Source organism: Botrytis sinoallii (genome assembly GCF_014898435.1).
Source record: "Botrytis sinoallii strain Bc 23 chromosome Unknown BSIN_009, whole genome shotgun sequence".
Taxonomy (NCBI): domain Eukaryota; kingdom Fungi; phylum Ascomycota; class Leotiomycetes; order Helotiales; family Sclerotiniaceae; genus Botrytis; species Botrytis sinoallii.
Window position 1 is genome coordinate 1,963,781 of NW_024066036.1, and position 23,314 is coordinate 1,987,094.

The 23,314-nt window shown below is 37.3% G+C and overlaps 5 protein-coding genes across 5 annotated transcripts; 3 read left to right on the top strand and 2 right to left on the bottom strand.

The window, feature by feature from the left end:
• Nucleotides 1–1,163: 1,163 nt before the first annotated feature.
• On the bottom strand, nucleotides 1,164–4,755 carry EAF02_006089 (uncharacterized protein; the record flags this gene model as incomplete). Its single annotated transcript, XM_038902137.1, has 5 exons — nucleotides 1,164–1,493; nucleotides 1,544–4,071; nucleotides 4,126–4,163; nucleotides 4,217–4,237; nucleotides 4,305–4,755. 5 exons carry the CDS (start codon nucleotides 4,753–4,755, stop codon nucleotides 1,385–1,387), a joined length of 3,147 nt encoding a protein of 1,048 aa, XP_038758354.1. The 3' UTR covers nucleotides 1,164–1,384.
• Nucleotides 4,756–5,584: 829 nt separating this feature from the next.
• On the top strand, nucleotides 5,585–6,807 carry EAF02_006090 (uncharacterized protein; the record flags this gene model as incomplete). Its single annotated transcript, XM_038902138.1, has 5 exons — nucleotides 5,585–5,611; nucleotides 5,674–5,696; nucleotides 5,751–6,231; nucleotides 6,283–6,399; nucleotides 6,448–6,807. The coding sequence occupies 5 exons, from the start codon at nucleotides 5,585–5,587 to the stop codon at nucleotides 6,805–6,807; spliced, it is 1,008 nt and encodes a 335-aa protein (XP_038758355.1).
• A 607-nt stretch (nucleotides 6,808–7,414) lies between these two features.
• EAF02_006091 (uncharacterized protein) lies at nucleotides 7,415–8,783 on the top strand (the record flags this gene model as incomplete). The annotated part of the gene is made up of 2 exons (XM_038902139.1): nucleotides 7,415–7,445; nucleotides 7,498–8,783. The coding sequence occupies 2 exons, from the start codon at nucleotides 7,415–7,417 to the stop codon at nucleotides 8,781–8,783; spliced, it is 1,317 nt and encodes a 438-aa protein (XP_038758356.1).
• Nucleotides 8,784–9,019: 236 nt separating this feature from the next.
• Nucleotides 9,020–11,011, bottom strand: EAF02_006092 (uncharacterized protein; the record flags this gene model as incomplete). Its single annotated transcript, XM_038902140.1, has 3 exons — nucleotides 9,020–9,881; nucleotides 9,948–10,110; nucleotides 10,157–11,011. The coding sequence occupies 3 exons, from the start codon at nucleotides 11,009–11,011 to the stop codon at nucleotides 9,277–9,279; spliced, it is 1,623 nt and encodes a 540-aa protein (XP_038758357.1). The 3' UTR covers nucleotides 9,020–9,276.
• A 10,942-nt stretch (nucleotides 11,012–21,953) lies between these two features.
• EAF02_006093 (uncharacterized protein) lies at nucleotides 21,954–22,697 on the top strand (the record flags this gene model as incomplete). Its single annotated transcript, XM_038902141.1, has 1 exon — nucleotides 21,954–22,697. One exon carries the CDS (start codon nucleotides 21,954–21,956, stop codon nucleotides 22,695–22,697), a length of 744 nt encoding a protein of 247 aa, XP_038758358.1.
• Between the last annotated feature and the right edge of the window lie 617 nt (nucleotides 22,698–23,314).

Consider the following 23,314-nt stretch of genomic DNA (forward strand, 5'->3'; position numbering starts at 1 on the left):
AATATTGAAGGTTTGAATAGCTTTCAATTTTCAAGATTACTAAGCAATACATTTATTTTATAACTGTTGAGAGCTCTACAACTGTCTAACTTATGTTTAGTCTGAATGTTTATTCGAAGGAATTATAATCTAAATTAAATCAGAAGAGGTGAATATAACAGTTACAATACGGTCGAATATCCGATATAGAACCGACCTAAATTGCCCTAATTCCCTATAAGGTATCTATGATGATTTCAGGGGTCTACTATAAATGTACCTAACTAGCTGTTGAACGGATGGCAATATTGCTTTTTCTTCATAACATCCCTGCTAGAGTTCAACATCCCATACAATTCCACCCAAGGAAAAAATACCACTATATTAAATATTCAACAAGACATTGTCGAATACTGAAATACCTCCACAAATTAACAATAACAATTTATTTTACTCACAACCCATCACTCCAACTCCCAACCATCTAATTCTCTACCCACCCACTCCAAGATTTCCCCATCTATTTAGCGACACAAACTCCAGACCTCCACATCCCTCCCTCCCAAAAACCTCGCTAACCCCCTAATAACCCCCCAACCACCCTTTCAAAAACAAATCCTCCTTTCAAAAACTCAAAAATCCATTTTGCATACAACTTCAACAATTATACATTTCTAGAATGCAAAACAGCCTATTAAAACCTCAAACTTCAAACCCTAATTATAAACTATTCACGATCTAATCCGCTAATCTTTACAAATTACAATAGTCTACTAACAGAGTCACTACACTCTTTCGAAAAAGCGACGATTAGATTAAGAATATTCTCTGCCTCGAGATCTAGAATGCAAAATCCAATGCGCTAAAAATCAAATTCCAGACCATATGTAAGTATTGATGCATCTAATATTGAAATCCAACATACTTCCTCTAGCTCAGTGTTATACTATATTCACGAGATCGAAGCTGGTTCCATACAATTTTCTTTACACATGTTCGAACATCTACTATTTGATGCTGAGGATCCCTCTCGCGCATGATTAACATGACGCTTCACTATCATTGTCATTGAACTTCCAAGGTTAGGTCTTAAACGAGCCCAAATGGTGACAACTTAAGCAGCCGCTACCAGCAAGAACTAGCATCAAATCACATGAATGGCAAAAAAGGGAAAGATAGCAATGCAAATTGCGAACATCGTAAACTTCATTTGTATCATGAGTTAAACATGATAGGATATCTCTATATACTATATAGCTATTTATCAGCCAGTCGTATATCTATAAACGCCTTTTGTTGAAAATGCAACCCTGACACGTTGAATGTGTTTTTACCGCCCTCATATTAACTAACTTGTTGAAACGCTAATCGACATACAAAACCAAAAAAATGCGAGAATATATTTTTAAAAGAGACCATCAATTTCTCCAGTCTCAGTGTCAACGTCGACGTTGAGATATCCAGGTGCGGTAGGAAGACCAGGAATGGTTTGTATATCTGCCGCAAGTGCATACCTAGAATTATGTTAGAGAGAGCAATAAAGTTATCACGCAAAAAAACTTACAAATAACCAGCTCCAGCAGCCAATCTCACATCTCTAATTGGAACAGTGAATCCAGTTGGTGCACCCTTAAGATCTGGGTCATGCGACAAAGAGTATTGAGTCTTTGCAATGCAGATTGGCAAGTTTCCGAACCCTTGTTTAGTGTATGTATCAACCTTCTTTTGAGCGATCTCACTGAACTCGACCTTGTCAGCTCCATACATCTCTTTACCAATGGCTTCAATGCGGGTCTGGACATCTCCGTCAAGGCTGTAAAGAAGTTTGAAGTTCTTCTCCTTTTCACTTGCAGCGATAACACCCTTGGCGAGGTCGACAGCTCCCTTACCACCTTCGGCCCAGTGATTAGCTGGAATAGCATCTTCAGCACCAGCAGCGATAGCCTCCTCTCGGATAACCTCAATCTCGGCGTCAGTGTCAGTCTCAAACTTGTTGATAGCGACAACAACTGGTACACCGTAGGATCTGGCATTGGAGATGTGCTTCTTGAGGTTGACGCAACCTTTGCGAAGAATCTCAACATTCTCCTCTCTGTAGATTTGGTGGAGTGCGGCACCTGGAGCGATTGGTGGGCCACCACCGTGAACCTTGAGTGCTCGAACAGTTGCAACAACGACGACAACATCTGGAATGAGTCCTGATGATCTACACTTGATGTTGAAGAAACGTTCTCCTCCCATGGTGAAATCGAAACCTGCTTCAGTGATAACAAAACCAGCCTTCTCGTTGTGATTCTCGTCAGGCTCAGTACCAGCGAGCTTAAGAGCAAGCTTATCCGCAAGAACTGAGCTAGCACCGATACTAATGTTTGCGAATGGTCCGGCATGGACGAAAACAGGTGTTCCTTCCAATGTTTGCATCAAGTTGGGCTTAATAGCATCCTTCATCAATGCAGTCAAAGCACCACCTGCACCAAGATCATCACAAGTAACAGGATCACCATTTCTGGATGATCCAATGACCATGCGACCAAGTCTTTCTCTCATGTCGTTCAAGTCGTTACTGAGCGCAAGAATAGCCATACACTCACTAGCGACAGAGATATCAAAACCAGTTTCTCTAGTTTGTCCCTTCTCGGTACCAGCGGTACCGACGGTGATACCTCTCAGATGACGATCATTGACATCAAGAACACGTCTCCAGGTGATTGTCGAAGGGTCAATATCTAATCTTGCAAAACGATGAATCTCGTCCTCGGTAAGCTCGTCGGGGTTGGTTTTGGTGATGCCAAGCTTCTTAAGTCTGCGGAACATAATAGGTTGGAATTCACGCTTGCCCTTCTTTGCTGGAACGAGACGCTTGTAAAGCGGGCCATCCTTTTGGGTATTTTCGTGGAACATTCTGGTCTCAATGGCAGCGGCTAACAAATTGTTTGCAGCTGTGATTGCGTGAATATCACCAGTCAAATGGAGGTTGAATTCGTCCATAGGAATGACCTGACTGTATCCACCACCTGCAGCACCTCCCTTGATACCAAAGGTTGGTCCTTGACTTGGTTGACGAACATTAGCGAAAGCTATGCGATCAAGATGACCGGCAATAGCTTGAGTGAGACCCATAGTAGTCGTAGATTTACCCTCGCCAAGAGGTGTTGGGGTAATACCAGTGACAACGACATAACGACCGTTGCGGCGGTGCTCAAGACGTTTAAGTAGGCTCAAATCAACTTTACCTTTGTATGCTCCATAAGGTTCAAGTTCGTAACCAGCAATGCCAATCTCTTGTGCTACACGTGTGATATGCTTTGGGTGTTGAGCTCTCGAGATAGCAATGTCCGATGGGACTGGGGTTTGAAGTTTCAATGGCAAAGGCTTGATAGCTCTGGCCTTTTGACGCTCGAAATAAGCTGTTGCGGATTCAACAACGTTCTGCAATAGCATTGCGATAGTCATTGGTCCTACTCCACCAGGTACTGGAGTGATTTGAGATGCAACCTCGGACGCGGATTCAAAATCGACATCACCAACAAGTCTCTGACCAGATTTTTTGGTCTCGTCAGGAATAAAGTTGGTACCGACATCAATGACCACTGCACCTGGCTTCAACCACTCTCCTTTGACGAAGTTGGCCTTTCCAATGGCTGCAACAACAACATCGGCATTCTTGATGAATTGCTCGAGATTTTGGGTTCTGGAATGGCATACTGTCACAGTAGCATCGGCATTCTTAAGGAGGTAACTGGCAGGGCTTCCCACAATATCGCTACGTCCAAGAACGACCGCATTCTTGCCCTTCAAGTCAACTCCACTCTCTTCGAGCAAGACCATAACACCTTTTGGTGTACATGGTGTGAAAAGAGGACGCCCGCCACGCTTCGCAAGCTCGCCAATATTCGATGCTCCAAAACCATCTACATCCTTCTCATCAGACACCGCGGACGTTACGCTGTATTCGGACATGTGCTTTGGGACAGGTAATTGGACAAGAATACCATGGACGGATGGATCATTGTTCAATTGCTCGATTTTGTCAAGAACCTCGGCTTCAGTTGCGCTCTCAGGGAATGGGATAAGTTCGCACTCGATCGCTGCCTATTTACTCATGAATCAGTGTATGCTTGGAAATGATGAGAAATGGTAGCTAACCTCTTGTGCGGCCTTTAACTTCATGCGAACATAGGTAGCTGTACCACCATTAGTGAGTCATTTTTGACAGTATTCAATCACAGATACATACTCGAGTCAGAGCGATCACCCACTGTGAAAAATTATATTAGCATAAGCTGCTCATCGAACATTTCTAGCAATGTCTTGGGGGAATTTACCTTGGATAATCTTCAATGAAGGCTTAAATCTTGGGTTTGTCTTTTGGGCATCGTCGATTTCAGCATGAATCTTCTCACGAATCTTCTTCGCAATGGCAGTGCCATCGATCTTGGTGGCTGTCATTGTCGCTGGCGTGCTTGAGAATTGCCTGGTAGTACTGCTTTGCGGGGTGAAGGGGGATATGGATGAGACCCTTGTGGGGGAAGAAAAAGTTGAGCGGAATGGCTGACCCCGCAATTGGAGTACCTGTTGGGCAGCTTGGACAGATGAAGCTGAAGGGGCTGGAGAACTCAACAGTGCTCGGTGTTGAGTAGGAAGAGAAGCTCTTGATCTAAGAATTGACGAAGAATTGGTCAGAGTGAGGCAATTCAAAGAAGGTAACATGTACACATTGTGAGGATAAACGCGGGCGGCACCACATGCTACTTTGGCTCTTTTGCCGATCAACATTTCTGCACTGTGCCGCAAACGAATGAGGTGATTTGATTTGATAGGCGAAGGAATGACAAGATAGATAGATAGATAGACAGATACAGATGTAGTAATAGAATCAAAATTATAATCACAATGAATGAATGATAATTGATGAGCCCGTCGAATGACTACAACAATTTTTTAGTATGTAGGTACTTTTTTAGCTTTAGAGCTTTCAATATAAACATATCGGTGAGAGATAAGATGATCAAAGCATTGAGTCAAAAAATGAATAATACACCAAAAAGCAATCAATCAAGCATATTTCTTCTTTCTTCGTGAAATGCTCACCTAGTCGTCTACTGAAAGGAAAGAATGAGTCAAGGAAAGACTCATAGAATGGATAGAATGTCCGGCCATTACCTTATGAAATGTGCAAATCATCCCATTCAAGCTTTCACGCCTTCAGTTCTCGTCTCTCTACCTATGACTGAAGCATCACTTTCTTATTTCTCCCCTCACTCCCTCCTTCACTCCCCTCAGTAATCACGTTATCAATATTTTCATGTTGTGTCACAGCTGTGAGTCTTTGCTATGATTTTTTAAGTGGATCTTCCAACTCGACTCATAGCCTAATAAGAAGATTTCCTCTCACCACTTGGCCAAGTCCCGCATCTGTCCGCATCTTCTCTCGCTTATGATTGGTCTTTGATAGCACACATTTGAAGAGTCAAATCCCTAGAGGATATCGAACTTTTTGAGGGGCACAAAGATTATTTCGATCCAACCCTATCTAAATACCAACCGCCAACCTCCAACCTCCATCATATCGCGATTCTAGTACTATCAATACTGAATCGCAAATATGAGGCCCATTCTATTGCAAGGACATGTCAGTATAAATGATGCCCCGTTGGCTTAATACATGACCCCAATTTGCTAACAATCACATAGGAGCGTGCTCTTACACAAATTAGGTATATAACACCCGTCGAAATAACAAAATACATGCGGTATTGACGAACGAATAGATATAACAGAGATGGCGACATCATTTTCTCAACCGCGAAGGATCAGCACATTTGCGCATGGTACGCACACAACGGAGAGAGATTAGGCACCTACCACGGTCATCAGGGAGCTATATGGACAGTCGATGTGGACCCAACAACTACAATCATCGCAAGTGGTGCAGCAGACAACACCGTCAGGTTATGGGACGTTAAGACTGGAAAATGTTTGAAGACCTGGGATTTCAACACTGCTGTTAAGAGAGTCGAATTTAACGAGGATGCTACACAATTGTTGGCTGTTACCGAACAACGTATGGGATTCTTGGGAACGATCGTAGTATTGGACATCAACCTGGACGTAAACGCACCACAATCCGACGACCGGGCTTTGACCATTACTTGCGCGGAGAGCAAGGCTACTGTTGCAGGATGGAGTTATATGTCTAAATACATCATTGCGGGGCACGAAGATGGAAGTGTTTCTCAATATGATGCCAAGGTAAGGATCTAGACTGGTGTTGTATATTCTAGGTACTGACAGGCTTGGTAGACCGGAGAGTTACTCTTCAACACTCAAGTCCACGAACCAGATCTTCAAGTCACAGACCTTCAATGGTCGCCCGATAGAACCTACTTCATCACTGCCTCGAAGGACAAGTCTGCTAAGGTAAATTACATGCACGCTTTCAAGTTTTCAAAACACTAATCAGTATAGCTTGTCAATGCCCGAGACCTCGAAGTCATGAAGACCTACGTCACCGATACTCCTCTCAACAGCGCATCTATCACCCCCAAAAAGGATTTCGTCATTCTCGGTGGTGGACAAGCTGCTATGGATGTCACAACAACCTCCGCCCGCCAGGGTAAATTCGAAGCCAGATTTTACCACAAGATCTTCGAAGAGGAAATCGGTAGAGTTCGTGGACATTTCGGTCCTCTAAACACTGTTGCCGTGGATCCAAACGGAAAGGGATATGCAAGTGGTGGTGAGGATGGTTATGTCAGAGTGCACCAATTTGATAAGGGATATTTCGACTTTACATATGAGGTCGAGAGACAGGCTAGACAACAATAATTTAGTTTATTTGGCTTGTAGGAAAGGTGCATTTGCGGGCGTTTGTGGATCAAATCAAAAGGCTTGTAGAATCTGGAGGAAGGTAGAAAGAATGATTGATGAATCTCTTTCTATAAAGATTTAAATGAAGGAAGCAAGCTTTATTGCAAATAGTCTAGTCTTCACAAGCTGGTGAGATAGATGTACTTCTAAAATGAGTATATCATGAAGAAATTAAGCATGACACCACTGTACTTTTCCAATACTTGGTTGAGCAAATAAGATATTCCAGAATAATCTTTCTTCAATGCATGGGATGGACATAAATGTATGACTAGATTCGCAACAATGAAATGGAGAATCATGAATTCAATAATGAAATGCCAAGAAAGATTTCGATAGGAATTCTGAGCTGCGCTCTCACCGCCTTGAAGTGGTCTAACTCAATTAGGTATAGCGCTCCGGTCGCGAGAGAATTCTCGTGGAGATTGTTTGGCAAAATCCAAAAAATTTGTTGGACAATCACACTGCATTCTAAAATCCTAAAATCCTATCTGCAAAAACATTTATCTATCATATCCACGACACAACCTTTTTAAACAAAACAAATCTTACGAATTTAAATACAATGGCTGAAATAACAGCACGCAAGCGTAAAGGTATGCATTATTCTATAATTCTTCCATCGATTATTCTAATTTTCAATTATAGCTTCCACTGCTCCTGCCGTCCCCGCGGACGAGGTTGCAAAATTAAAGAAGGCGAAGAAGTCACCAAAATCTACCGAAGCCGTCAAGCCTAAAGAAGCCGCCAAAGCCAAGGAAGCTGCCAAACCTAAGAAGGCCGCAAAGGTTGTTGAGAAGGTTGTAGAGAAAGAGGTTGTTGAAGAACCTGAAGAACCAGTCGAGGAATCCGAAGAAGAGGAAGAAGAGGATGACCAAACTGAAGCTCTCCTGAAGGGTTTCGAATCGGATAATGATGAGGAAGAGAACGCTAAAGAAGGTGGACTCGAGCCCGGTCAAGAAGTTCCAAACGCCCTCGAAAAACTCAGCAAGAAGCAAAAGAAGGCTATCAAGAAGGCTGCCGAAGAAGCTGCCAATGACCTTCCAGGTGTTGTCTATATTGGTCGCATTCCTCACGGTTTCTACGAGGCGGAAATGAGAGCTTACTTTTCTCAATTCGGCGATATTCTTAAGATTCGTCTGTCAAGAAATAGAAGAACCGGTGCAAGCAAGCATTATGCATGGATTCAATTCGCCAGTAGGGGTGTCGCAGAAATTGTAGCCAAGACTATGGATAACTATCTGCTGTTCAACCATATCTTGAAGGTTAAATTGGTACCTGATGAGCAACTCCCTGAAGATTTGTTCAAGGGTGCCAACCGTCGCTTCAAGAAGGTTCCTTGGAACAAGATTGAGGGTCGCAGATTAGAGCAAGGTGCTGGAGAAGAGCAATGGGAGAAGAGAATAGAAAAGGCCGAGAAGAAGCGCGAGATCGCCGCAGAGAAATTGAAGCAAATCGGTTACGAATTCGAGGCACCAAAGATAAAATCCGCAAAGGGTGTTTCCAAGAAGCCAGTCAAGGAGATTGAGAATGGCGAAGATGAACTTGCTGGAGATGGAGATGTTGTCATGGCCATTGAAGCTGCCCCTGCAGTTGAGGAGCCAGTCAAGGCTAAGAAGGTCAAGAAGACCAAGGTCGTCGAGGAAACTCCTACTGCCACAATCACCACGGAGGAAACCACTGTTACAACTGAAGCTACTCCAGTCGAGAAGCCAAAGAAGGGAAAGAAGGCTGCGAAGGCAAAGGCTGTCGAAGCTCCCGTTGAGCCCGTAGCCGAGGTCGAACCCGAAGCTCCAGTTGGAAGAAAGACAAGATCTAAGAAGGCAGCAGTCAAGGTTGTCGAAACCCCAGCTGAAGTTGAGGTTGAAGCCGAGATTCAAGTTCCAGCAAAGAAGGTCACCAAGGCTAAGAAAGCCAAGAAGTCCAAGGCTTAAGCTTTCGATTTCTGTGTTTCTCTCTTTTCTTGTAAATTGCTGCTTTGATGATATTCCCCGGCGTTGTGGTCACATAAAAGAATCGTCGTTCGTATGTTTCAGAGGGAATGCTTTTAGACATGTCGCTTACTTGCTTGCTGTATTAATTTGATCTGGCTTGCTTGTATTTAGAAGAATATGGCTCGGATGATCTGATACTAGTAGGCTAGGCTTAATATAAATGAATGACATATGAAGCGCTTTTTGTGATTGATCGTGGGTAGGCCTTGAGCATAATGGTGTTGTCAAGTACGACCGGGACGTTGACGAGTAGTGTGAAGGCTAGCCCGTGTTACATTTCACAGGCCTTGACGATTAAACAACGATGAGGTCACTAGATACCAAGAACCCAATTTGGAATCCAGAGAATAGTTTAGCAAAGCTCATCGGCATCTTATTATACATGTTATACACTATATTCTATCTACCATATAAAACCTCCATCCCCTCTATCCTACCAATCACATTTCGTCACTCCCCCTTCATTCAAAATCATTTTTTTCGACGCCTGAAAAAGACTAATAAGCATGACCGCGCCCCCAAACGCTACACACGCGCCCGCCATCCACGTTCTCCACGTTCTTCTCGTTAATTTTATATAGCATAATGGGGGTAATATATATGCCAACGCACACGCACTAGTCGCGCCGATTAATTCGAATACTGCGCCGAGATCGCAGGTTACGAGACTTAGGATCATAGCGCTAACGACGAGGGCGGAGGTGAAGATGAGATGGAGATGCATGTTGAAGGGTTCACCGGGGAACCAGTAGTTGAACATTACTTCGCGACAGACGAAGGCTTCGAGGGGGAGGGTGGTGAGCATGTTGAGGCCGAAGCAGAGACGGGCGAGGTTGACGAGGGGGTTTGTGGCGGGGAAGTTGTTGAGGACGTTGCCGAGGGTTTTGGAGCCAAAGGTTAGGAAGCCTGAGAGGGCCATTAGGAGACAGGCGACCATGGAGATGGAGGTGCTGTAGTGGGTTACGGTGGAGAATCGGTCGATGGTGGGGGTTTGGAGGGAGCCGTAGATTAGGAGGGAGTTGTGGTGGCAGACGAAGGCTGGAGAGTGTGTTAGTTGAGATGAATTGAATTGGAGAGGGGTGGAAAAAAGGGGTGGAGGCTAACCGAAGGATATTACGCCAATGGCTTGGAAGATGCCATCGTTTATGGTGAGGAGGGGTGTGGTAAAATCCCCTCTATCTTCTTGGGGTACCATAAATCCTTGTGTTACAACTGTGAATAGAATGATCGTCATACTGAGCAGTGCCAAAGTGCTTGCTTTCGCCAACTGTTGCGAATTAGCATGACTCCTGAATGTTGTCCAGAAAATGTACCTTGGCGATATCCCGATATAAACTCAAAGGATAACTTATTCCCAACACGAAAACTACAATAACAGCCCTCCTGTTCGCCAGTAGCCCCAGCACTGGCACATCTCTTAATCCTGGGAAAACCGCAGTCAAAACATGCGGTATTGAATCTCCCACAATGATGCAAAAAGCTATCATACCCCCAAACGCAAAAGCCCATTGCGCAACACTGATAGCAATCAATCCTGTCTTCCCAAAACAAAACTCCACTGTCCCCTGGAAACTATCCCGTCCACTCAATTTCGAATTGATAACAATAAGTCTAATAGTCCAGTCCACCGTAATCGTAAGCGCGATCAAAAGAATAACTCCAGCCAAAAGTCCGGCTTGACGAAATGCGTAAGGTTGTCCGATGATACCGGCTCCAATAATACTATTCGCCATGTTCATAAATGCATTCCGCAGATTCGATTTGGGACGGGATCGCTCGCGTTCAGCCCATGTATGTACATCTTCATCGTCGTCCCAAGGACTAGAGGCAACAGTTACTGAAGGTGCTTCGATGCCCGTCAAGAGAGGTGTAAAAGATTGGGTTCGAGATGAGGGATGTGCATGTATTTCATCATCATAGACAGGCGGCGCTCCATTATTCGCATTCAATTCGCCATTCGGCGAAGGTGGTAAATCGAATCGTACACGATTGGGTGTTCGAGGTGTATGTGTTTCATTATGTCCTTGTTCCTGTGCCTGTCCAGAATGGTCTATGATATCCTCATCTTCACTTCCTGCTTCTTCAGCGAGAAGTCCAACATCTTCTTCCGAATTGCGATTCGATGATTCTTCGTTTCTGCGATTGCTGTGCGATTTGGCTTTTGCCATTTTTGCTATCGTGGTAGCATGTTGTGAGATACTGGGTTGGGAGGATTCAATGGTTTGGCCAGAATGCTTTCGTAGCTCAATTCGCCGGTAAATGCGGCCGCAATGCTGCATGCGGGCCTTAGCGTATTTCCAATAATAGCTTGACAGTCTCGCGGGTGACACGAAAAGTGGCACACACAATATAATTAGAATATAAACTCCATTCAACTCACTCTTTTCAAAAATTAATAATAAACCAAATTAATCATATAATAAACTCAAATTTCTACATATTATATGATATTAATAAATAATAATAACGTGATTTATCATCGAGTGGACCATATCATCGAGTGGATCACTTTCACCTCAATAAACATAACCAACTTCAATATACGATTTATTAATCATTTATTATACAACCTAACAATAAAAAAACACACTTGCTTTTAGCTATCAAAGCTATCGAAAACAACAAAAAACTGAGTCTTCGAAAAACCTTCCAATTATATAATATCCCTTGTACAACCCTTATCCATAAAATGAATAGTTTAACTCCATATCCCGAAACTTGAGCGAATCGATATAAACTTACAGAATTAGAAGAGGAAATTATTATTCAATATATTCTTGATATGAATTCAAAAGGTTTTTTATTTAAATTTAAGGAAATAAAAGATATAGCGAATCATATTCTTAAATCGAAGGGTACAAAGCGTATTGAAAAGCTTTAAGCATATCGATTTGTAAAGTATCAAATCGAATTAAAGATATGTTTTAGTTGTATTTATAACTTTCAAAAAGCTCTCTACAAAAATCCCAAGCTTATTAAAAACTGATTTCGATTGGTTACAAATATACAAGCGAAATTCAGTATTTTGGATAGCGATTTCTATAACTTCAACGAAACAGGCTTTATGATGAATATAATATACTCTGGAATGATTATAACTAGTACTGAAAGATATAATAGAAGTAAATCAATACAACCAGGTAATCGAAAATGAGCTATAGCAATAATATATAGAAATAAAGAGAATGAAACTATTCCCCTATTTCTAGTAATTCAAGAACAGATTCATCTTTTCAATTTGTTGGTATCACCATGGGGATGGTGAAGACAATATAGTACTAATGATTTATACTATTGTAATATTGCTTCCTGTTCTAAAAGCTAAAGGCTATAAAACATATAATATAGTGTTGGTGCGCTAGCACTTGTACTAATGCAATCACATAGCTTCTGTTATATGATCTCTGTCCCAACACTGGCAACTCTCTAAAGTTGTTGGGTCGTATTCTTTCTAGCTAATCCCTTTTTCTGTGAAACCATCTGTGCTATTAATCCCTTTCACATATTCTCTCTCTTTCTCTCTCTCTTCCTCTCCCTCTTTTTCTCTCTTTCTTTATGAAACTATCTTTCATATAATCCTTATCTCAATTAATCTATTCCTATTTGTGGAAAATCGTTTTCTCTATCTTTATTATTCAGATAAGCTAATTCCTATATTATAATAACTGGGCAAAAACAAGCTAAAGAGTATACTTGTTCTCCATCTTCTCTTATACTTTCTCCTATATCTCCTTTTCTATTGCTATTCCTATTTTCATTATATCCTTTTTATGAAAAATCTCTTCCTCTATTTTTATTTTCTTTTTCTTTATCCTTATTCAAACTATTCTTATTATTTAATAAACTACTATCTGATAATAGTACTGGATTTTCAAAAGAGGGGGTTTTGGTAGTAGTACTGGATTTTCGGAAAGAGGGGGTTTCGGTAATGGTGAATTTTCGGAAAGAGGGGGTTCCGGTAATACTGAATTTTCGGAAAGAGGGGGTACTGAATTGATTCGTTGAATAGATATTTCGAAAAGAGAGGGTTCTGGTGCTATTCTGTTTAATATACTTATAAATCGAAATGAAAACTCTTTATCTTCAAGTGTATCAGCGATCTCTTTGTTTGTTCACACTTTGTATAGTGATTGAATTATATCAACTAAAGCTTTGTAAACAGGTCGTATTGTGCAAATGCGATGCTTTGCAACAAACAAGCCACATGAGCATAGCTTATACCGAAGCTTGTATAGCAAATGTATGCTGAGAGCTTGAAAATAATCCAATTATAATTCGTTATCGAAATAGCTCTTTCGCTGATATTCGTATAGCTTATATCTACAGAAATCTCTAATCTCCTTTATATTCGCTTTAGCAAGATTGATAGGGTGATTTAATCATTTCTTAGCTAATCTCTTATCTTTGTATTTCAACTTGTACTTCATGAAATCATTTTCATATAATCCTGTCATATCGATGGATAGCAGGTAGGAAATAAGGTGAAATATTGAAATATAACTTTGCCAAAATTTGGCAAACTTGTTGCTTTTTTGTAGAAAGTGTGTATTTGCTTGGCTCGAGCTGGTAGCTACTGATTCATACTCTTCAACATACATTACTTTGAAAAATAAAATATAGACTAAGATTGAATATAAGGATTATCGCCACATTATCAACTAAACTCGGTTTTTGTTAATATTAAATCATATTGGATTAATATTAAATACAAGAATTACCATCACATTGCTAACAGTCTTTATTTATACAAAAACAGATATCAAATCATATTGCTTTGATACAAAAACTTATACCTTTTTAAAGAAATATTAACCTTAATCACAAATCCATATTGCATTTGAAATTAAGATGCCAGGCTTTTGATCTGTAATATTACTGATTAGTATTGGTATCACCATAAGGATGGTGAAGACAATATAGTACTAATGATTCACACTGTTGTAATATTGCTTCCTGTTCTAAAAGCTAAAGGCTACGAAACGTACGATATAGTGTTGGTGCGCTAGCGCCTGCACTAGTGCGATCACATGGCTCCTGTCACATGATCCCTGTCCCAACACAATTGATATACCGAAATCGATCTTCCTATAGAATGAACTATTAAATCTATATCTAATAAATGAATAAACAATAAAACGGGTTTAGAATAGTTGAAACACTTCAATAAGTATATTAAGAATCAAAGAAAGAGCAAATATCGAATATTGGTGCTAGATAGATATAAAAGCTATGAATTAATAGTTTTTCAAGTATACTATAAAGAGAACGATATTATATATTTAAATTTATTATTGTATTCAAGTCATTTAATTCAGTTATTTAATATTAACTGTTTTAGTAATCTGAAATATTTATATAATAATCAAATTGATAGATTTATCAAGATATATATTGATTATATTTCGAAGATTAAATTCTTTATAGCTTTTAAAACTGTATATAAAGAATCAATTACTTTTCAGAATATAAAATCAGAATTTCGAAAAACAGATTTAATACCTTTCGATCCTAAAGCTGTGCTTTCGAAACTAGATATTCGAATTCGTATACCTACTCCCCCCTCTTTCAATCAAGATTTATGAATCTCTTAAACTCTTTATAATCTATTTAAAGCTTTTTTACAATCAACTTTAGTAAAATCTCGAATAACTTATTATCAATCAAGCTTCTTTATATCTATATTCGAAATTATATTAGCTTTAGCTAAAGGTATAAAGAGATTAGCTTATAAAAATACACTTTTGAATACAGAGATTTGTATACTTCGGATAATTTTTATTTATTTATTTATAGTGATTAACGTCTAATATCTGACCTCCCAAGGGGTATTCTAGATGTACTAAGGAGTGGGTCTACAGGCCGCTAGTGTTCCAGCTGTTTATAGTAATGTAATGTTAGCTAATTAGGGGCTTGTTGCTTTTAGTATTCCCCTGTTCAATATTGTTCATGGCGATCTTATAGCTGTTTTATCTAAGGGTTTGTGGTTCTGTTTTAGAGAGCTTTGTTTTATATATTATTCGAATATCGGTAAATGATCAGGTCGATCATTATCGATTGGGAAAGTGCTTGAAGTGCTTATAGCTGTTCGATGCGGGTTTTAGGTTGATTGGGATAAAGAGTTTATCCTCAGGGTATTGAAGCAAATTGGAATTCGTATAGTTTTATGTAGTTTAAGTATATCTTAATATAAAATCTAGATCTAGTAAGAAGGTTAATAAAGTTATATTGTATTCGCAAAACGTAATTGATATATATTATTGCATCTTATTCAGATTAAAGTCGATTTAATATAAATAGCTAATTACTATACATCTGATTATTGATTGAATATTAAAAGAAATACAATAAGCTTTTTTTAATTCTGTATATATAAGTATTTGTATTATTTTTGTAATTGAATTTGATATAATAGACTGCAAAGTTATTATATCTAATTTGTATCACTATAAATCTGTATAATATCTTATAAAGAAGCTTAAGACTTTCTAATTTCAAGATATTATATATCGGTTTCTATACATTATATGTTTCGAAAATCAGGCCTCTTTTTTCCTTCCATTATCTATTCTTGAAGCATTAATATTTGGCATATAGAATAGAGCAGGAGCTGCTGACTATAAGAAGACAGAATAGACTAGGGTCAAGCAACCCAGTTGTATCCTAATCAATAAAGCGATTAGCTACCTCATTACTCTTAATCTTAATATACCCAAAGAATTATTTGATTATAATATCATAATATTATATCACTTAATAGCACTTATAATATACCCATTAAAAAAAGACAGTAGCATTTTCTCACATTCCCCAGATTACTGAAATGCTATCAATACATAACTATATTCGTTCCTAATAGAAACAATCAATAATGCTCAGAAGACATTCTAGTCCCCACTATACACCAATCGCCTCAATATCAAAAACATATAATTGTTTGTATATACAACTATAGCCGCTATCGATCTATTGCTTGCTATAATAGATTATAAAGCCATACCCTATACGGTGATCGTGTTTGTTATATTATTCAAACCTGTTTGAAAATACAAAATAGTTTTCTTGGGGGATTAAGTCTTATTATTCCTTGAATACTTTTGTGGCATCCTTTTTGTTTATATCATTTATTGGATTGGTGCAGCACTTGGAAGAAAAATGAGACTATAAAAGTTTGAGGCATTTGATGGTAGGGATCGCTTATTCTATTCTTTACAGTTTTGTATTGGAATTTTTTAGAATATCTATATCTCATTCTTTTTTCCTAATATATAGCTTTAATTAGTTTACAAAATAGGTATTATATATTTATTATTTAAAGCCGAAATACAAACCTCAATCTGGTTTACTCTAGTATAACAATTCCAATTAGAAAATTAACTTTTATAAGGAGTATAATTATTAGGATTGTTTTATAAATAGATAAAACTCCTTATACTGCATTATAAATCATTTTGCTGATTAGATTGATATATTTCTTGATTCTAATGCTGATTGGAATATAATCTGTATTTGAGTATTGTTTGTATAGCCTATTGAACTATATTTTAAAGCTGAAAAGAGTAATAAGGAATATATAGATAATAATCGCTTTTCGCAAATAGACTATAGATAATCTATAGGCTGTATAAGCTATTAATCGGATATAGGATACAATACGCATAGCTTTCGCAATGCACGTTTTGATATGCTATAGAAATGTTAGGTGTTGATCAAAAAAGATATTAAGCTAGTGTAAGATTGATTATACTCTATTGATAAACTCTAAAAGGATTAGTATAATAATTAGATCTTGATTTATTCTTATAACCGGATTTGCAATTTTATGTTTTCTTGATATATGAAATAGCTCAAACTTTTCTGAAGCGAAAAAAATCTTATTCTGATCTCTTTATTGTAAAATATATTGAATGGTTCAACGAAGTATATATATATTTGTGGATAGGTTCTTAGATGTATGATATATAGCTATATCATCAGTATATCCGAAGCATTATATTCTATCTTGATTGAAAAGCTTAGCAAGATAGAGGGTATACAGGATAGGGGAGAGTGGTAATCCCTGAGGGGTATTGTATACGATCGGGAAATCCTATATTGTAATCCCCTCAAGTCTTATATACATATATCTTCTAGTTAGAAATAAATTAACGAGTTGTAAAAGCATTATAGGCCAATTCTGTTTCTTTATACATTATAGAAGCTGTTTTTTAAGGAGTGTATTATAGGCGCCTTGTATATTCATTGTTATTAATATGACTACTTTGCTAATTGTTAAAGCAAGCTTAGTATTATAAGTAAAGACAGCTGTGAGATCAATACCAGCTCTTTTCAATAACGTTCTATAATGCTGAGGGCTGATAATATTGTATCTTATAGCCGTTTATGCAATTTGACTAGTAATATACTTTTCTAATTCTTTTTCAATATATGAAATCAATATAATCAGCCTTTATAATCTCGGGGATATTCTATCTTTCTTATCAACCTTGGGTAGTATAATTACTTTAGCGAGTTTCTATTTGTTAGGATAATAATTGAGTTTAAGGTAGGCCGCGAAATCTCATATATTACACTCTTCATACTAGGCTAGTACACTTTGAGGAAACAAATAGTTACTCGATCGACTCTGGGTAACATGCTCCTGACTTCTATTATATATTTTTCCACTTCCTTTGCGGTGATTGTTCTTTTCTATAGTAAGGTTATTTAATAATTCTATTCCTGTAAAAGATTATGCTGTAAATGGTTCGATACTTTAAAGTGATTGAGTATTATTGTAAAGAGTACTTTGGCTTTTTCCCTGATATTAGTAATCTCCTGGTTTTCGATTATTAGAGGAGAGGCCTTGAGACCTACTTCTGGGATTAGCTTATACTAATTTATAACTTTGTATAGTTCCTGATTGTTCTGTATATTATCCAAGTGCTTAGTCCAATAGGCTCGTTTCGATACTCGCACAACCCTTTGTAGATTCTACTAAACAATTGCCATTCTATTAGTAGTTCTAGTTCTCCTAATTTATGTATATATTCGGTATGCCTCCTTACACTCGTCAGTCCATCACAGGGATGATCGGTAGGTTTGCGGCCTTTCTGCCCCACAGCTACTACAGAGGCGCTCAGTGCGCTTGTGAGTCTGGCAGAAATGAATTATATTATAACTACTTTCTAGAATATATTATAATACAAAGTAGGTTCGCTACACCTACAGACGCTTTCCCAACTTACTTGTGATAAAACCACTAGTACTAGACTTCTGTAGAATCTTTTGATTATATTAAACTATCTATTATATAATTACCTTCAGAAGTTCTAACTAAAACCAAAACCATTTCTTTACATCTCCATTCCTATTTACTTCTTAAGCCTATCTGATATCTCCATTATGCCCTTTGCCTTATAGTATCCGATTATAGATCGATATATATATTCATCCTCTCAAGCTATATAGATAGTGTCACTATTACTATTATTATATACTATGCTTTACAACTAGTAACTATTTCATATTACCTTACTAGATTTCTTTTATATAACAAGACCGACTATATCTTACAAACTTGTTATTTCAAATCTTAGTTAGATAGCTTTTCTATAGTATTTTTAATTTATTAATTAAAGCTTTATTTGTAAAATCCATTTTCTTAATATATAATTTGTAATTGAAAGTAGAGCATTAGGAATATGTTGTATATATATATTATAGAATTGATTTTTATCTAAGATCCTCTATTATTATAATACCGATTGAGTATTGTTGAATATAACTTGCTAAAAGCGTCCTTCCTATACCAGAACTCCTCTGCCACTATACCACTCCCATGTACTTGAAGATAAGATACTAAAAACATCCCTTTTCCTATTCCATATATATTTCTGCCAGCCCCAGTAAATATTATTCTAGCTTTTATATACTTTCTATTACTTCCCTTACCATTTATAAATATCCAATCCGGTATATCTACAGATTATATATATTATTAGATTATGAAAACTCTACACATTAGCACTCCAAAAATGTTTTGTCGATTTTTGTTTATCAAGTTAAGAATATCGGCTCTACTTCCAATATAGGTTTTAGTCAGATTTAATTATATTATAGAAGCTTTATTATCTATTATTTCAAAAACTAATTCTGTTTTGCAAATGCTCTATTACGATATACTCTAGCTCTACTTTCCATACAGATTTATAAAAGTATGATTTTATATTAATCCCGCTTTTATTTTTCTTTCACTATTGAATAGTTTTTATCTCTATTTTGCTAATAATCTTTTATTTCAAGTATCTTTGTAATTACCCTTTAGTGATTAGCTATATATACCTTTGCTTTCAATATAGCCTCCAATTAGTATACAATTATCACCCAGCTCCAGCTGATTCTACTTAGCTCTCCGATCGCACAATCAAAGGTTCGTAGGATACACCATATATAGGTGAGAGTCATCGTATCCCTATACTTCGGATAATGAATAAGATATTAAGTAAATATCGATATACAAAAAAAAAAAAAACTTAATTACATCAAGGAAGAGTATTTATTGAACAAAAGGCTTTTGATATATTATTTCAACAAAAGATTGATATTCAGATTCAACACAACAAATATCAAAAAGAAAGGAATTCTAATAAGAAAACAGTTTCTAATCGATACTATAATAAGTGTGGAAAGACTAGGCATAATACAAGGACTTATCAAAATGATTTAATAGATCCTAGATTATTAGAATCTTCATAGTTTCAATCAATTGATTTAGTTGTTATGAGTTTGAAAGTGTGAATTGAGGTGAAAGTGGTCCACTCGATGATATGATCCACTCGATGATAAATCACGTTATATTAACTAAATATATTATATAAAATAATCTCAATCAAAAGATATTATAGATTAAAAGTTTTATATATTTTAAAAATTAAATGATTATATATCTATTTTAAAAATTAATATAAGTTTTTAGATAACAATATTAAAGCTTTAAAATATATTTAAATATCGAAATATTATTCTAAAAATATTAGAATTTTATTGTTATTTGAAATAATTTATTAATATAATTATGAAATTATTGAGTTTATTAATAATATTAAATTTTGATAAGGATTCCTCACTAAAATTCTTTTAAGTCATTAATTTTCTAATATATACTAATTACTCAATTAAAAGTTATAATAAATAAATCTTATACATATTATAAATTACTTTTTAATCTTTTAAAAAAAGTTTTTTTAAGTATTTTAAATTAAGAATTGAATTAATTATAATTAGTTGAAGTTTCTAAATATTTAAGATTCTAAGTAAAAATTATGCTTAAATTCAAAATAAACCTAATATTCAATAAATTATAACTTTTGCTATAAAAATCTCAAGATAATAAAAATTATATTATTAAAAAGCTTATATTCGAAATATTTTTGTAATATTTATTTTAAAATTTTATATTGATATATAATAAAGCTAACTAAGAGCTAAACATATAATCTAAAATCCCATTAAAACTTTAATAAGGAAATATATTGTATGTACCACTTTTCGTGTCACTCGCGAGATAGTGAACCCTTCTCATCCATCAACTTTACAAACCTAAGGTGTTTTACCAAGTTTTCTTAAAAAAAATCAAAAAAAATCCTACGACTTTCTTGCTTATGGGTTGTGTACAATTACACTCCTGAAAACTTTCACTCAGTTTCGTAAATTATCAACTGTCATGCGAAAAGTACTTTTGGAGTGGAAATCACACTCTAAAATTTCGATCCTGTCGTTTGTGTCACAGATGGTTTTCCGTGAGCTATATCTCTGGGGTCCGCCAATACTCAGCAAGGCCACTAAAGGGGGTTTTTGCTAGAACTAATCGGCTAATATCTGTACTTAAATCTACGTTATATGACTCGATTAGAAGTCATCAAGATGTATCTCGTTCGAAAGTCAAGCAAGCGGACACGAAAGATTTCAATTATTTGAGGTATGGAATAGAGCTCGTATTTTCGCCGATTTTCTATCCTCATTTTTGCTGTTTGAATGCAGTTTGTTACTTGATGAGAGCTAGGCTTTTGATGTAGAATGCTACATTCAATGTTGCAAAGAGTTGTTTTCTTTTGCCGAATATTTGGTGTAGAAGGTGTGGTCAGATGTGCTGGCTAAGCTTTAGTTGAGCTATCCAGATATAAGTTCATAGCCTTGCTTGATCTTGAAGTAATAGCTATGATGAAATGGACCTTCAGTTCGTCTTCATTATTGGTCGAGTCCAGAGATATCTTACAAATTCACCAGATTTGCAAGTAGAAAAGTCCAATTTCGCATGATGCACAAATGGCCTACATTGCGACATTCCCAAGTGGCACTTCATTGCAGAAACGCTTCTTTCATTAGCTCTGAAGGAGAAATCAGTTTTCATCATTTATCTATTAGTCTTACTTCAATATGGGATCAAGAAGGGCAGGAAATAACACATAATCAGAGGCTTGGCTATGATCAGTTACGTTGATAAATAGATGAATAACCTGTTCCTCATTCATAGAGCCTTACCATCCAATGACCATACGATGTTTTTATGAAATCTCGCATGACTTTATTGAGGAGGCGTAAGAATTCATTGACCCGAGTGCTCTTTGGATTCTCTCATAATATGAGAAGACAGGGACTGGAGTGATAAGTTCTCGAGGTAGTGCCTTGAGCAGAATTAGCTGGACGGGACTCACCATGATTGCCAACGTGCCTTTGATGGGCAAACATGTGCGAGATTCCTTCTTGGAATTGAGTCTGATAGAGAGTCATTTTACTTCCAGATATGTTTGTCCATTTAAATTCATCAAACCGAACATGTCCGCTACCATTCTTGATTCCCCACAAATACAGCTTAAAAGCAGCCTAAAAATTATTTCTGGAGCTCTTTTCCATTTAGGGTTAGTTTATCGGCTTTCCTTGGCACTATTACTAAGCAGATTGCCACTTCATGAAACTTCATCTTGTTGTTGATCATAAACGCTGATAAAGTAAAGATCTAGACTCACTGGAAAGGCTATTTTCAAAGCACCAAACATTATTTATACAATCATAGATTGTATTAAAGGTCTTACCACTGGAGTCAAAGAAATAAATATTTCTACTATCCCCGCAATGAGTCTTACCGACACTCCCGAGGGTATCATCGAACTGATCGACTCACTGGGCCATAGTGATCTGCCCACTAGTCCACCCTCTGTATATATCGACCTAGAGGGAATCAACATTGGTCGTACAGGCTCAATCGCGATCCTCCAAGTCCATATCCTCCCAAATAAAAAGACCTTTCTCGTGGATGTTCACAATCTCCGTGAACAAGCATTTTCCACTCCCAATTCATCTGGCCTTACCTTGAAAGCAATCTTGGAGTCTAAATTCATTCCAAAAGTCATATTCGACGTTAGAAATGACTCTGATGCTCTGTATAGCCACTTCGGCGTGAAACTACAAGGGGTCATCGACCTTCAACTCATGGAGCTTGCAACTCGATCTCACAATCGGAAATTTCTCAGGGGGCTTGGAAAATGCATGGATCAAGATCTCGTGCAAACTTCTGAAGAGCTCGAGGTTCGAAGCGCCATAAAGAAGCGCGGAGTACAACTATTTGCGCCAGAAAAGGGGGGAAGATATGAGGTCTTCAATGACAGACCACTTGATCCAGCAATCGTGGAATATTGTGTTCAGGATGTCCAACTCATGCCACAGTTATGGAACGTTTACAATGCAAAGCTTGCTTTAATGAACAAGAGATGGGCTACTAAAATTGAGCGAGAAACAAAGGCTAGGCTTCTGTTATCTCAGAGTGCAGAATATAATGGGAAGGGACAGCATATGGCAAAAGCGCCACCCACGTGGTAGAGTATTGTTGATATTGTTGGTAAAAAAAATGTTTGTATAGATATTAGATTTTGGCCTTCGGTTGGGATGTATGTGTCTGTACTTATATTGCCGTGGCTTGTTACTACTACTGTAATGATTCATTGCCACATTCGATAACAATTTTAAATAGAATGTGCAATTTATCGTCAAGTGCTATATCTTCTTGGTTCCTAAAGCGACTCCGCGAGGTCATTTATTTAGGCTGAGGGACGAATTTCAATCATACTGCCCTTTGACAACGGAGACGATGTTTTGAAATAACAACGAGTATTCGAAGCAATTGGGTCAGTGGTACTAGCACAAGACTCGTGGTTTTCTCGTGTTGTTACTTTACCCCCTTGACATACAATCAAGCTTTGTGGGTAGTTGCGAGTGCGATTCTTAAAACTTCGTCCTGTAAAGCGTAGTCAAAACGGTAGTGGGTTCTCTCTAAACTGGAAGGGTTTCTTGATCAGTCGAACTTTCCGTTCTCATATATGTACCTCCTCCTTTGTACTTTCCCAAATGCTAGGAACACGTTAAGTAGGATCAAGATCTAAATCTTTCCACATATTTTGATTTATAATAACAAAACAAAAGACAATTCTGGATTACCA